The 13,517-nt window shown below is 43.9% G+C and overlaps 1 protein-coding gene across 1 annotated transcript in view; it reads left to right on the top strand.

Annotated features, from left to right (window-relative positions):
- The window catches only part of HIVEP1 (HIVEP zinc finger 1), a 121,582-nt gene extending 115,210 nt beyond the window's left edge, over positions 1–6,372 (top strand). Inside the window, exons 8-9 of the mRNA XM_075704740.1 lie at positions 1,864–2,381; positions 5,200–6,372. Of these exons, the coding sequence (XP_075560855.1) occupies positions 1,864–2,381; positions 5,200–6,372 (1,691 nt within the window). The remainder of the gene's footprint in view (positions 1–1,863; positions 2,382–5,199) is intronic.
- Positions 6,373–13,517: the final 7,145 nt, after the last annotated feature.

Below are 13,517 nucleotides of genomic sequence, written 5' to 3'. Positions count from 1 at the left end.
GAGTCTGGACTGAAATACAAGACTTTGCAATGCCCCATGCATTATTTAAAGAGTTGCAGGAAATGCATGGATCACCCTTTAGATGTAACACATGGAGAACTCTTCGAGATCTGTTACAGAGGCATTGAGGGAGGTTATTTCCATTCAGAAATCAAACATGTAGAGGTTCTGACGTTTTAGATTTGTTTGCTTTGCAAATAAATGATGAAGAAACACTGTGTGAAGAAGAGAAATGACAGAAGTATAGAGAAAAAAAAAGTTGAATAACTCCATGTGGTTTTGTTAATAATATTTTTAACAATCCTACTTGCCATATTTTTGGAATGGACCTTACTGAATTAATTTTTCCATTAAAATGTATTTTCTTTTTTGAACAGCTTTGTCTGTAGATGAGACTTATAAATGAAGACTATTTAAAATTCTACAAAATATTTTTGTTAGCATCATTCCAATGACCTGGAGGATTTGGGGTATTTTTAATAACATTTCAGTTTCATGCCTGCTGGAGTAAATGTAGAAAAATCTATAGTTTCCATATTTAGTTAATGTACAAATTACTGTGTAGGCAAAGAGGGGCAAAGTCATTATAGAGGGATTTTTTCAGAGAAACTATTAGTCTTGTCCTAATTGCATTGCTCATTTGAAACCATAAAGGCTTATAATGGTGGGTAACTTATTGAGAAGTAGCTCAATTAAACCCATTTATTTTACCTGGAGTTCAAGATGCTTATTTTGGTTTTGGTAACGTAGCAGCCTGAAGTATTGGTAGTACAGTCACATTCTTTTAAGGGTCTGATTTTTTTTCAGAATCTTTCATTTTGACAGTAAGTTGCTGTCTAGATTTCCCTAGAACAGGATCTCTGAGATTTTAGCTAACCAGCCATCATTGCTTTTGCAGAGCCAAATGATTTTTATGCTGATTTTTTTTGGACAGCTCAGCAGACAGACCTTTAATCGAATATAAAATATTAGTGCATTCAAAGCATTTTGTCTTTTATAAAATACGATCCCAGACAGTCTGGCTTGGCATCAGATACAGCAGATGGGATTTTCTGTCTCTTTACTAAAGACGGTTCTTTCTTTCCAACGTATGATATAAAAGAAGGTGAAAAGCTGCAGTGGAGCTGTATTTTGTAGAGAAATTTACCACTAGACAGCAGTTTGGCTTTAAGACTTGAAGTCAGGAGGGCTTCTTCATGTGAGGAAAGTTTCATGCATAGATAAGTTTTGATAGGATTAGGGCTTTCTTGCCTCCTAGGACATCTTGGGTGATTTGTTAGTAAACCTTCCAAAACATTAGCAAAGTGAAAAAATCTGGTAAGGTCTAATTTTGGTCTCTTTCGCCTGTTAATGAGACAGATTCCTGACTAACAGCCTCCAGTCTTTCTGTTTGCATCCTTCAAAAACCTTTGCAGCAGTGATTCATAATAGGTACAAGGACACCCACTTATGAGTCAGAACCAGCTAGAGAATATCCCACCGCTGAGGCTGGCAGACCAGCTTCGTATGTCATCACTGGGAACTTAATGAACTGGGAATGTGCTCGCTTCTCCCCAAGCGAAAGAGTGAAGGGTGACTTTGAGCACATGGTTATAAATGGCTTAAAAGAAAACAGCCAAATCCAGAAGGTTAAAAACAACATGGAAGCAGAAGATGAAAGATTATGTAGCTGTATAATTAAATATGTATGCTGGAAAATAAAAACAAAAATGAAAATCTTCCCTGTTGCTTTGATGCAATGGGATGTGACTAAAAAATGCACATGCCATGTGGGTTTTTGGTGTTTCTAATTACTCCCTCCCACCTCCTTCCCAATCAGTCTGGGACCTTCATTGGCTTAGCTTCTGATTCCTACTTTTGCAGGTGAGAAGCAAAGACTTGGCTATGACCGGTCAGGATATGATGTGGAGGAGTCCGATGGTGCAGATGAAGATGAAAATGACAATGAAGATGATGATGAAGACAGCCAGGCTGAGTCGGTCCTATCCACAACGCCCTCGGTGACGGCCAGCCCCCAGCATCACCCCTCTCGACACAGCCTGCAGGATGCTGCCAGCACTGATGAGGACGTCAGACTTCCAGACTGTTTTGCTGGGGTTCACACGGACTCTATGGATGGTCTGCCAAAAGCACTGCTGACGAAGATGACCGTCCTTAGCGCGGTGCAGTCGGTTAGCAGGATCTCCAGGTCACCAGCAGAATTCACCCATCAGGAAGCACATGAGGATAAAGCCCAGGAGAGAGGAGCGGGTCCCCGCAGTGCTAGTGTGGCACTGGCGGACGTCGTTCCTACATCTCCAGGTCGCCAGATGTCTGTGGATTACCCCGATCCAGAAACAGCCTTGGGCCGCTCCTTAACATCAACTGCAGCTCTTACACAGGTAGGAGTGTCCGACTCTGGAGGAGAGAGCGGGATTTTACATCCTCCTTTTAAAGATCTTTTGGGAGATTTTTCAAAGATCAAAATGTTTGCCTTTCCCTTCATTCTTAGACTTGCTGGCGGACAAGTCTTTAAGAAGAATTGAAAGTAATCGAAGCACACATGTGTAAGACTCTAGAAACAACGATGTTGTAGGAGCACTGCTTTTCAAATTCCAAGTTTTGATTGTATTCTCCCTGAAAGGATTAATTGTAATATGGTCGCTTCAGCTGAAATTTGGAGCTGCTGGATTGTATTACAAATAAGAAGGGATACAACAGATATGTAGAATGAACATATGGTGGTGGTTATGAAGCTTTCAGAGGAAAGTGATAGAATTCGGAAGTCGTTTCACTTTGAAATATGATGATAGGATCATTGGTAATTCCTAAGGGAAATTAATCTAGTCCCAAAGGTTTTGCCTTATCACTATAAAAAAATTGTGCAATTGCTTATCTCTCCTCCAAATATGCTTAGTAGTAGAATTAGAAAGAGCACCAGATGTTCCAAGGAAACTAGGAGATTGCCCTTGCACGATAACAAAAGGAGAGATGAGCGCAGAACTGAGACCCGAGTTCCCAGTGCTCTCAGTTTTTCTCCGAGCTGAAAGAACATTTTAATCAGAAAAGCATCAATTTTACCCATGCCTGTTCTAGACACGCGGCTCTTCAGAGCAGTGTGCAGAAAGATGAGGTCAGTCTGTGTGCAAGGCTGCAGGAGTGCTGAGTGATTTTGGTGACTGTTGTCTTTAAAACTCTGCTGAGGAAAATCACAGAGGGGAACTGGCAGGTGTTAAGCCTTTTACAGTTCAGCAATATTTTTAATGGACTGTAATGGGGATGGTACAAGTTACATACCTGATTTGACCCTAAGGGCATCTCTTGAAAGTTTTGAATTCTTACTGCAGACTATGAAGGCATTAGAGCTTTCCAGAATAATGCTCAGAAAAATGTGATGCAAAACGTAGTTTAAATAAAGGAGTAATTACTGCCTTCTCAGTGATGAATGCAATATTTACAAATAGTATATGCATGCAGTTATAGAAAAATAAGCAGAAGGTAATTTTCAGAAGCATAAACCCTAAGTAAACATTTCTTTCTGGTTTAAGTACTTATTGGCTTGTTTTTTCTAGAAAATTTAAGATAGTGAACTGTTGACCAGGAGAAACAGTAAAAATTATTGCTGCATTTCATTGTTTGACACAGGTTCATTCCTGCTTGTAAGAACTGCGAGTCTGTGCGGCAAATGTGAATTGGAGCAATTTTGTAGTATGACAGAGAATAAAGTGTAGTGGTCTCTGATCAGTGTATGTACCTGCCACAAAAGGGGTAGGATCTTAATATTTGGATTTTGGGTTTCAGTTGTTGCCAATAGATACCAGAAGGACATTTGATTGAGTTTACTCCCTCATCGAACAGAACCACTGAAGCCTCAAGAAAATATTCACACAATCAAAAATGTTGAAAGATCTTCATTAATATAGCTCTAATAATTGTCTACATTAATATATTTTTAAAAAGGCATGTAAGTAATACAAGGCAGTAATTCCTTTCCAGACTACCTTCTCCTTTCCCAGACCAAAAGAAGTGGCAGCTGTGTGTCCGATGGTTAGTCTGCAGGCTGTTCCTGTTGTGAATAGTTGTGGATCCCACTTCTTGCAATTGAGACAAGGACTCAAGACAGCTCAGGAAGGCTGTTGTATGTTCCTTCCAAAGCATCTGTACCAGTTTATCAGCATTTCTTGTGAGGTGTCAGACAGGACTTAATCCTGAGAAAGATGTTGGCTTCCTTCTCCCACCCATCTTCCCATTTAGACTGGTCGGCACTGTGTAGTCAGTAAATCATATTCTCAATTTAATCAATGCATTTCCTACCAGCAGTTTTCTAAAAGCATTTCTGTCAGTGTTTGGGTTTTGTGCCCACTCTTAGAGATTTCTTGAGAGTTCGGTCAAAGCCACAGAATTACAGCTTAGGATTATATGAACTAAACAAGGTTGCGCCACTCTTTATGTGTTAACGAAGATGCCTAAAACTAAAAGATACTGCAAGATTGCGATAGCAGTTTAAGACTTCTCGGTTTAGGTGTTTAGGAAAGGATTTGCCAGCCTTGGTCAGTAATGCAGGCTATATGAGAAGACAGGGGAGCATATAAATACAATTATCGGTCCAGGTGTGTGCACCAAATCACGGCAAGCTGAGGCAGCAGTGGGATGCGGGTCCCACGTCTCACTCCAGTATCTGCCCGTCACCTCCGCCTCTGTGGGCGCTGCAGTTGTTATCCGTCTCCTGTCATTGCATATCGCCTGTCTTCCACGTTAGAAGCACCTACAGACAGATGTGCCATGATGCTGCCTCTGCCTGCCAGAGGCTGTAATGCCTCCAGGAGAGGAACCCAGCGTGTCAAAAATACCAGCTTATGCTTATTTAACCTTCTTGCCTGAGGTGATCTCCACAGAAAACAGTTCTCCAAAGCCTTCTCGCTCCTTAAAAAACACATACAAAGGACATTCAGCAATGTTTTCAAGTACTAGTGTTCAAGAGAAATTAGCCAGGGTAATTAGGAGAGGAAAATTCAATTAGTGGGCAAGGAAGGAGTTGGAAAAAGAAAGGAAGGAAATTAGTTCATTGTTGAAGCTGGGCAGTATATACTGTGAACCAGTTTGTTGTTGTTTTTTCTTAAAAAGGGAGTGTGGGAAGCACTCCCAGCTACCTTGCGTTTTCTTTTCGCTCGAGGATAGCGGTGGCCGCTGCATTAACACGCCTGTGTTGTTCTCTCCCAGAGCACGCCCTCCGTCAGCTCTCCCTCCTCGCCGGCGGACCGCAGCATGCAGACGACAGCCCCGTCGCCCTATGCCGCAATCCGAGAGGAGAAGCTGGCCGGGTGCCCGCAGCACGCCGCCGAGCCAAGGGCTCCCCAGACTCACCTCTTCAGCCACCTCCCCCTGCACTCGCAGCGGCAAGCCAAGGTGCCCTACGGCACGGTACCCGTCGGGGGGATTCAGGTGGTCCCCACCGGCCTGGCCACCTACTCCACCTTCGTTCCCATCCAGGCGGGGCCGGTGCAGCTGACTATCCCTGCCGTCAGCGTGATTCACAGAACTACCAGCGCCCTCGGCGAGACGGGCGGCACAGCCGCCGCCGCCGCGAATCCCATGGGAGTCGCCGAGGTGAACAGCGTCGTGCCGTGCATTCCCATAGGCCAGGTGAGCGTGCCGGGCATCCAGGGCCTCGGCGCGCCCAGCCTGCAGCCTCTGCCACCGCTGGGCATGGAGACGGTGAACATCTTGGGCCTGGCAAACACAAACATCGCCCCGCAGATGCACCCTTCGGGAATCACCCTGAACGCCGTGGGCCTCCAGGTTTTGACCGCCGGTGCGGCCCCGCAGGGCAACCCCAGCCCGCAGGCTCACATTCCCGGCTTGCAGATACTGAACATCGCCCTGCCGACCCTCATCCCCTCCGTCAGCCCCGTCGGCACCGAGGGGCAAGGAGCCTCCGAGGCGCCCGCCTCGGGCAGCAAAGCCTGCGAGGCCCAGCCGGAGCCAGCTCCTGGCGGCTTCCCCACGGCCGAGGTCGGCCAGGCCGGCAGGGCCGCTTCTCCTCAGGCAGCGGCCGGCAGCCAGCGGTACGGCGGGAAGAGCCATCCCGAGCCCGCCCTGCTGACCGACTACGAGCGACCCGACGGTCCGGGGAAAGCGGATCCCGAAAAGACTGACCTCGCGAACCCCGCCAAGCCAAAGCGCGACGTCCCTTCCCTCCAGGTGAAGAGGGCTGCCCCGGCAGAGCCCCGCTCCAAGGCAAATCCCGACGCGTCAACCAGGTCCCCGGTCCACCGAACTGTCTCCCCGGACAGACAGGTACACAGGCCAGCCGCCTTGCCCCGGCGGCAAAACACGGTGCAGTTTAGCGATGGCAGCAGTGACGATGAGGATAGACTTGTAATAGCAACCTAGTTTTTGTTTTTCATCGTGTTTTTATTTTTTGGGTTTTTTTTTTTTTTTTAATAACACTTACAGGTTTCTTTGCAAACCTTCCTTTCCTTAAAGCACATTTTTCTGACACAAACCCATTACTAATCTTTGTGCAATCATGAACTCTTGACCAATAATTGTTGTTTCTTGTCAGCTCCAGCCATTTTTGTACATGTTGTATAGACGATTGTGCCTTTTTGGAGTTTTATGTTTAGAAACCTGTACAGATTGTTGAATATATATATATAAAATATATATATATAAAATATGTATATTAAAACCAGGTAGTTGCTTGTGTTTAGTAAGTAAACATCCTATGTCAGATAAATAAAGGATTAAATTATATGTTGCACTGTTAAATGTAAATTTTTATGGCTGTGGGACAAAGTTTCTGTGTACAGATCTAGTATGTAAAACTCCATATTTATTGTATCCATATTAGTCTTGGAAAAGGGTCTGTCCATCTTTCTTGTGTAAGACGGTAGCTTTACACTTAAAAGAGAAATACAGTATCTGTGTTATGAAATATTACAGTAAAATTTTGTTTACTGACTTTACCATTGCTTATGTTGTGCCTTCTTGATGCAGCCCGGTAGTTGGAGAGGCGCTTGACTCATTCCTTCTAGTACCCTTCCAGCTGCGTTCAGCTTGAAAGGAGCCGGTGGTGGTGTATGCCCCCGTGGTTTCACCTGCCACGAGAGGGAGAGTACGCACGCTCTTCAGGTTTACTTGGGGCAAAACCTTCCATTTCAAAATATCCAGCGATGACAAAGTGGGGAGGGAGTCCTTCAGCTTTTTGTAGAGCGAGCATCCATCCACCTTGTGTTTTTAACACTTCTGAATTAAAATTTGAAGACTTCCCTGAGGGAAAATAGCAAAAGGGTCAAGATGAAATATTTTTTTATTTGTAATCTTGAACTATAAAACCACTTTTTATTGACATTAAAATGTTGTTACGCAAGAAAGGCATAATTCTTTGTGTGTTCTTAATTGCAAAATCCGCCATACAGTTGGTGAAAATGCCACTGCGGTAATGAGGATTTGGCATCACCAATTACCATCCACTCCTTATGAGACTGCATTTCAGGTGATCTTTGTTTACAGGTAGACAAAGCCAATTTCTCCCTAAATACAGCTTTGTCTTATTCAGGGGGGGAAAAAGGGGACTGGAGGTCTTACATATACAATTAATGTGCCCTTAAATCAACAAACTCATCATTATGGGCATACAGGACATAGATAGATCCCAGAATAATGAAATTTAATAAAATTCTGATTGCAAATAGTGAAAACAATTTGAAGTTACCAATAAATTTTTAACGTACTCAACTACTGCAGGAGACAAGTCTCACGTGTTACAGGGCTACACATTCCTGAAAGTTTCAAATTGACCTGGGATTCGTGCTGTAATTTTTAAATAGAGTTGGTTTTCTGCTGTGTCTTGTATCACATTCTTACAGAAGTTTATAAAACTGTTTTAACAACCAAATTCCAGTAGAAAACTGGAAGTTGTAAATTAAAAGCACAATCACCTTTATGGAAATAACAAGGATGAGTGCATATAAAACAACTGGAAGAAAAGGGTGGGAAGCAAATCTTGAAAACAAAAATCAGGAGTGAAGCTGAATGTGAGCTGGTGTTATGGACAGATTAACTCCCATACCCAGCTGAAAGCAGTAATTCATACCTTGTACTGCTCGTATTCAATAACAGCACTATCCTAGATCCATTTTTAACTTTTACATCGGCTTTTGTACTATACTCACATTGTACTCATTACATTATTCCATTACGCTCTGTTGTAAAACTGTAGGCGACGTTGAGTGAGCTTTATTAACTTTCAGAAAGAGCACTTCAGTTCCAGAAAATCATTTATATTACTGTGATTATCAGCCAGTTGTACTAATCCAGCAATTAGAAACGCACGTACTAGAAAGGAGAAATTACTCTCGGCTCAGACATGACTGTTGGTATAATTTCTTATGTGCAGAGCCTCACTGAGGGTCTGAGCAGCTGAACCACGGAGCACTCTCAACTCGCATTGAACTTAATGAGAGTTAATAGTACTCACAGCGTCGGACTTAAAATTTGTGAGTGTCTTACGTGCAACCACTGTGTAAAATGTCACTGTGCTTTCGTATGTTCTTCTTATAAACATGTAGTGATGTCAATGTGTCTTACATCATTATCATTTATACCAAACACAAAATTACCCGAACCAGCCAAAGTTTAAAAAAAAACCCAAACATTGCTGCATCACATGTGCTTTGAGAGCCTGAAACTTCTGCTAGTAGAATCAAATGAAGGTTTGTAGTTAATGAACTCAAGAAAGTTTGCATCAGTTTTAGCTTCTTTAAAATGGACACTTAAACTTACCAGTACACTAGAACTATGCTAATTAATTTGAGCATATTTGTCTACAGCATGATAAAAAAAAGATGACTGGATCAAATAGGTTTACAGCAAAGTAAAACTGTCTCCAAAATTTTGAATGCCATCACAAGGATTACCGTTTCTCTGAGTTTTATAAGGAAGCAGTAGGTAAGAAATTGCTGTTCCCCATGCCCTGAAGTCCTGATTTTACTAACCGTTAGAAACTTCAGAGATTTACTGTATATGCATCTTAAATATTTACTTGACTAGCAATTTGTGGTGTGCTCGTGTTCTAAGGATTAATTCCAGGAAGTCACTAATTTAACAGAAAATTCAACCTGGTGAATCAGGCGATCTACATGCATCTCTTTTCTGTTCTAGGTGTTTTGACGATATCCAGGTCAAGAGACAGAAGTGGTATCTTGAAGAATAAGAATGACAAGACAACAGATATGTCATAAAAAGGAACGTTAAGACATGTGTCATTTGGTAAGTTAATAGCAGGACAACAGAGAGAAAGGACCAAGAGAATGGGTACTGATTGATAGTAAACAATCATCACCCTTAGCCAGGCAAAGCAGCTGAGCCATATTTGAAGCAGGATCTCCACTAGCTGTGACAAGATGAGCGGGTAGTTGCAGATATATCTAACCTTGTTTAAATGGAGTTGGGAGGAAATCACACTTTTCTAGTGTGATAGATAGATATTTGTGGTCCTGAACATTATACTGTTTCCCTTCCCTCTAGCATGTTTCCAGATGGATATTCCTTGAGGTGCCTCTACAACTTGTGCAACAGGAAAAAAAAAAACCAAACCACAAACCCTAGGAGTGTGACCACACCTGAGAGAAGGTTAAACTCCATACCTCTCTGCTGTTAGTGTCTAGCAGTTTCATTTTAATCATGCATGTAACCAACATCTGTACTATATGTTAGCATACGTAGGTGTCCTGCATTGGCACAAGCCTGTGACCACTGTGTTAGCAATTACGTTTTCATTCTGAACTAATTCCTTTTATTTTAAATTGTGTTGTATCTTTATTCTCTTGTCCAGAGTCATTAATGATGGGGAAATAGCGCTCCCCTTGCCACAAGGATCCTTCTGTTCAAGTCAGTAGCAAATATCTCAGAGATTTGCCAGTGTGGGATTAGGCTGCTCTCCAGATGGTGTAAATTATCGCAGCTGAATTGGAGTAAATAGCACTGGGGCTGTTTACTCAGGGATCAATTTTTAACTACTCTGTCAGACACCCTCTGGCAAATCCAGCACAGCTGTTTAAACTTTAAAAGGCCAGGGCAAGTGTTGCTCCTCAGTGCACCCAGGCACAGTCTGGCATCTTCACGCAACCTATTCTCATCAAGAGGGTGCCAGCAGGTGCTAGCTGAAGGCTGGGTACAAATACAGCTACAGTAAGGACACGGCATGGCCAACTTCTGTGAGACCCATGCAGATGCTTCTCTGTTATCTGCCAAAAGCCCTCACTAGAAAAAGAATCAACCAGTAGCCTGTAGCTCTTTCAACTCAGACCTCGACTGATTTCTCATTGCAATACGTGATGTTTGCTGGTGATGTGGGTATCTGATTTTGAAGGCGGCACGCTCCCATGCTGTCCATATAACAATACTGGTTTTGGAATGTGGGCTCTCCTAAAGATGTCTACGTTCCCCGTTTGGGCTTTAATAAGCTACAGCATGTCCTACCCGTCACTTTTTAGGACAAGACCTAAACCAGAGACAGCCACTTTTGCTGTCACTGGCCTCAGATCTCTTGATGTGTAGCATTACATTCCCAGATGCAACTCCCAACTTCTGGGCCACAGCTGAAATGAAACAAATTGACTAGATTCAGGGATGCCCTGCATTGATTACTGATGCTGTTCACACTTTTGCTCCTTTCACTTCTCAAGTAACTTGCTGTAGCTTCAGGTTGCTGTAAATTATGTCCTGAGGCTACAGCAGCCCACAGTTGGTCCATATCAACCAGTCCCCTGCCAGAAAGTCTGACAGCAGTGTTTTGCGTACAAGCAAATTCAAATGCACATCACGTGCATTTCATCTCAGACACCATACTTGGGCTGAACACAGTCTGGCCCACCCCAAAACCAAAGATATACCGTAAAACAAAGACATACCATGCTTTACACTTAGCAAAATATTCTGTACGGGTTCTTAATAAACAGATTTATCTTGCCTTGAGTTTACTGACATGTATGTTAAACAGAATATAAAATGAATTTCTCACTACACAGCTTATTCCAGAAGTCCTCATTTTTTGCAAGATAATCCTCACTAAGGTTTCATAAGCACTAGTTTAAACCTGTAAACTGACTTTCAAACATGTGTTTAACATGGGAATGTTTTAATCGAAACAGAACAAAAAAAATGCTCAGTTTTAGCGTGAGTGACTTGTCAAAAGCCAGGGAAACCAAACAATCTACAAGTACGAGTGCTTGCTCAAGATAGCCTTCAGCTGATTTATCTGACAGGCCACTGCTTCCGTTGCTTTTGAAGGATCCTCTGAGACCAGCTACATCTCATAGCAGGGAATCCTTACCTTGCTTCCACGGTTTATAATACGAACAATAGGTGTCATCCATCTTAGGTGACTGTTGTGGGCAGTCTCTAGTTGTGAATGTTAAATTACGAATGTCTTAAAAAAACGTAGCTAGAATTGTCCTTCCATGTCTTGAGGAATTTTCCTTTGCTTCTAAGGGGTCTGAGCACCTACAGACAGCCATTTTTAATGATAACATAAAATACCAGAGACTTACACCACACAGAAACCATTTATGTCTTCTGTCTTTGAGGATGAGACCACTGTCTTGGGTCTAGGCACTGGATTGTTAACTCTATTGCTGGCTTAGGATAAAAACAAGCTACTTTAAAATACTTCAAATTTATTATTAGGTAATTTGACATGGAATGTCTGTGGGTGGATGAGCAAACAGCAACAAGGATGTAACAGCATGTAATTAATTGATTTGATGGTCATACCTTGTTCCAGAAATGCCGAATCAAAAAAAATGCTTATGGCAAAGGTGTTGCTGGTGTTACGTTTGTCCGTCCACTTCTCCTCTCTGTACTGGCCAGACTACTCAAAATGTTAGGAGGTGGCTGGTGATTTTCAGATATTCCATGTGAGACATAAGGAAACCATGCTGGCTGAAAGATGGCAAGGCTTTACATTCCTAAGGTTCAGTCATGGAAAGAAAACTTGTCCTAAGATGAGTCAATTAGCTAGGCATGCTTAGTTTTCTTTGGTAATAGTAGGCTTGTTTTCCCCAATAAGGTCAAATGTTAAGGCCTGTTTGGTTTTGCGGCTGTACTCTTCAGTGTGTTTGAAATCCATTACCATGCATGAGGCATTTGTGCTGGAAACAGGCCAACTGAAGGCTGTTTGGGAAGTCAAATACCCCTAGCATTTCCTCTTTTTGTTAGGTTAGCGTGGTTACAACATCCCTTTGGGCTTCAGAAGTTTCCATCTGCAGGTCAGTCAGGTCTAAGGTGCTTTGGTGTTGGTACCTAAATACCTTACAGTAGGATTCCGCCTTCTGAGAAACGAAACATTTGACATCGGTGGCGGCTGCATCTCTCTAATAAAAACATTGACCATTCAGAGCTGTTCATCAGCTCGCTGCTCCAGAAGCAGCCATGGAAGCGAGTTCACAGCCCTCTCATTTGCGCAGGGCTTGTCCCCATCGCAGCAGCGGCCCCGCTTTCGTGAGGGGCTTTCCCTGGGACGCCTGTGCGAGGCAGGAGTGATCGCTGAACGTGCACATGCAGTGAGGGACCAGCACGGGGGGGAGCACCACCGCGAAGATCCCCCCGTCTCCCAGGAGCACAGGGCCACGGCACGCTAGCAGGGATTTTGCTCAGCGCCAGGCCTTGTGGAGGTGCAGATTTTGAAAAAGGAGTTAGGCACTGTCAACAGGACCTACCCAGACCTGAAGCAGCTAAGTGGAAAGCCACCATCTTGAGACGTCCCCCTTCCCATCCCTTATGACCAAGGCATATGAAGTCAAAATGAAGGCTTAAAAGGCACCTTTTGACAGAAATTTTTGACAAATCAGAAGGAATTTTGACATGAAGCCAAAATTCCCTCTTTGAACAGAAAATTGCTACAGCTCTGTTCCTGCTAATACTCAAAAACTCCCCAGCCTGAGCTGCTGCCCTTCTGGCACCCAGCTCTCCTCCACAGGATCTAGCAATGAGGTAGCTTGGTTCTGCGAGGCTCTCCATGCGTGAGGCACGCCGTGTGCAGACGGATCATATCCTTTATACAACGCAATCACAAGGGCTTCATTTTGAAAACGTGAGCGTGAGGAAAAGGAGGTGGTGATGTCCACTTGTTAAACGCTCGGCCGCTGACCCTGCAGCGGTGGCACCCTCTGCCACTCAGCCCGAGGGGTGCACGGAAGGATGCAGTCACCATCCTCTCGTGGGAGGCTGAAGCCCTCTAGGGCTGCACCAGCTCTCTCCTTATCGGCCAGGGACTACGCAGCAAGGGAGGTGATGCCCCTCAGCTCCCCCGGTAAGCGGGCACCTTCATTAGTTACGCTGCTTTCCCAGGAGGCTGCTCCAAGCTCCCGTGCTCTAGCCTAGGGCAGCTGCAGGCACTCGCTCGCAGAAAGGCGGCCACGGTACAAGAGAGAAACCAGGCTGCAAGACAGAGCAAGCCGGGGAGAGCACCGTGCCGTAACCAGGCTGGTAGGTTGTCTGGGCACATGAAGGCAGTGTCCTGTATTTCAGCCCCG

Source organism: Pelecanus crispus, chromosome 2, assembly GCF_030463565.1.
Source record: "Pelecanus crispus isolate bPelCri1 chromosome 2, bPelCri1.pri, whole genome shotgun sequence".
NCBI lineage: Eukaryota > Metazoa > Chordata > Aves > Pelecaniformes > Pelecanidae > Pelecanus > Pelecanus crispus.
The sequence above is the reverse complement of the archived record's forward strand: the minus strand, read 5'-3'. Positions and strand labels throughout refer to the sequence as shown.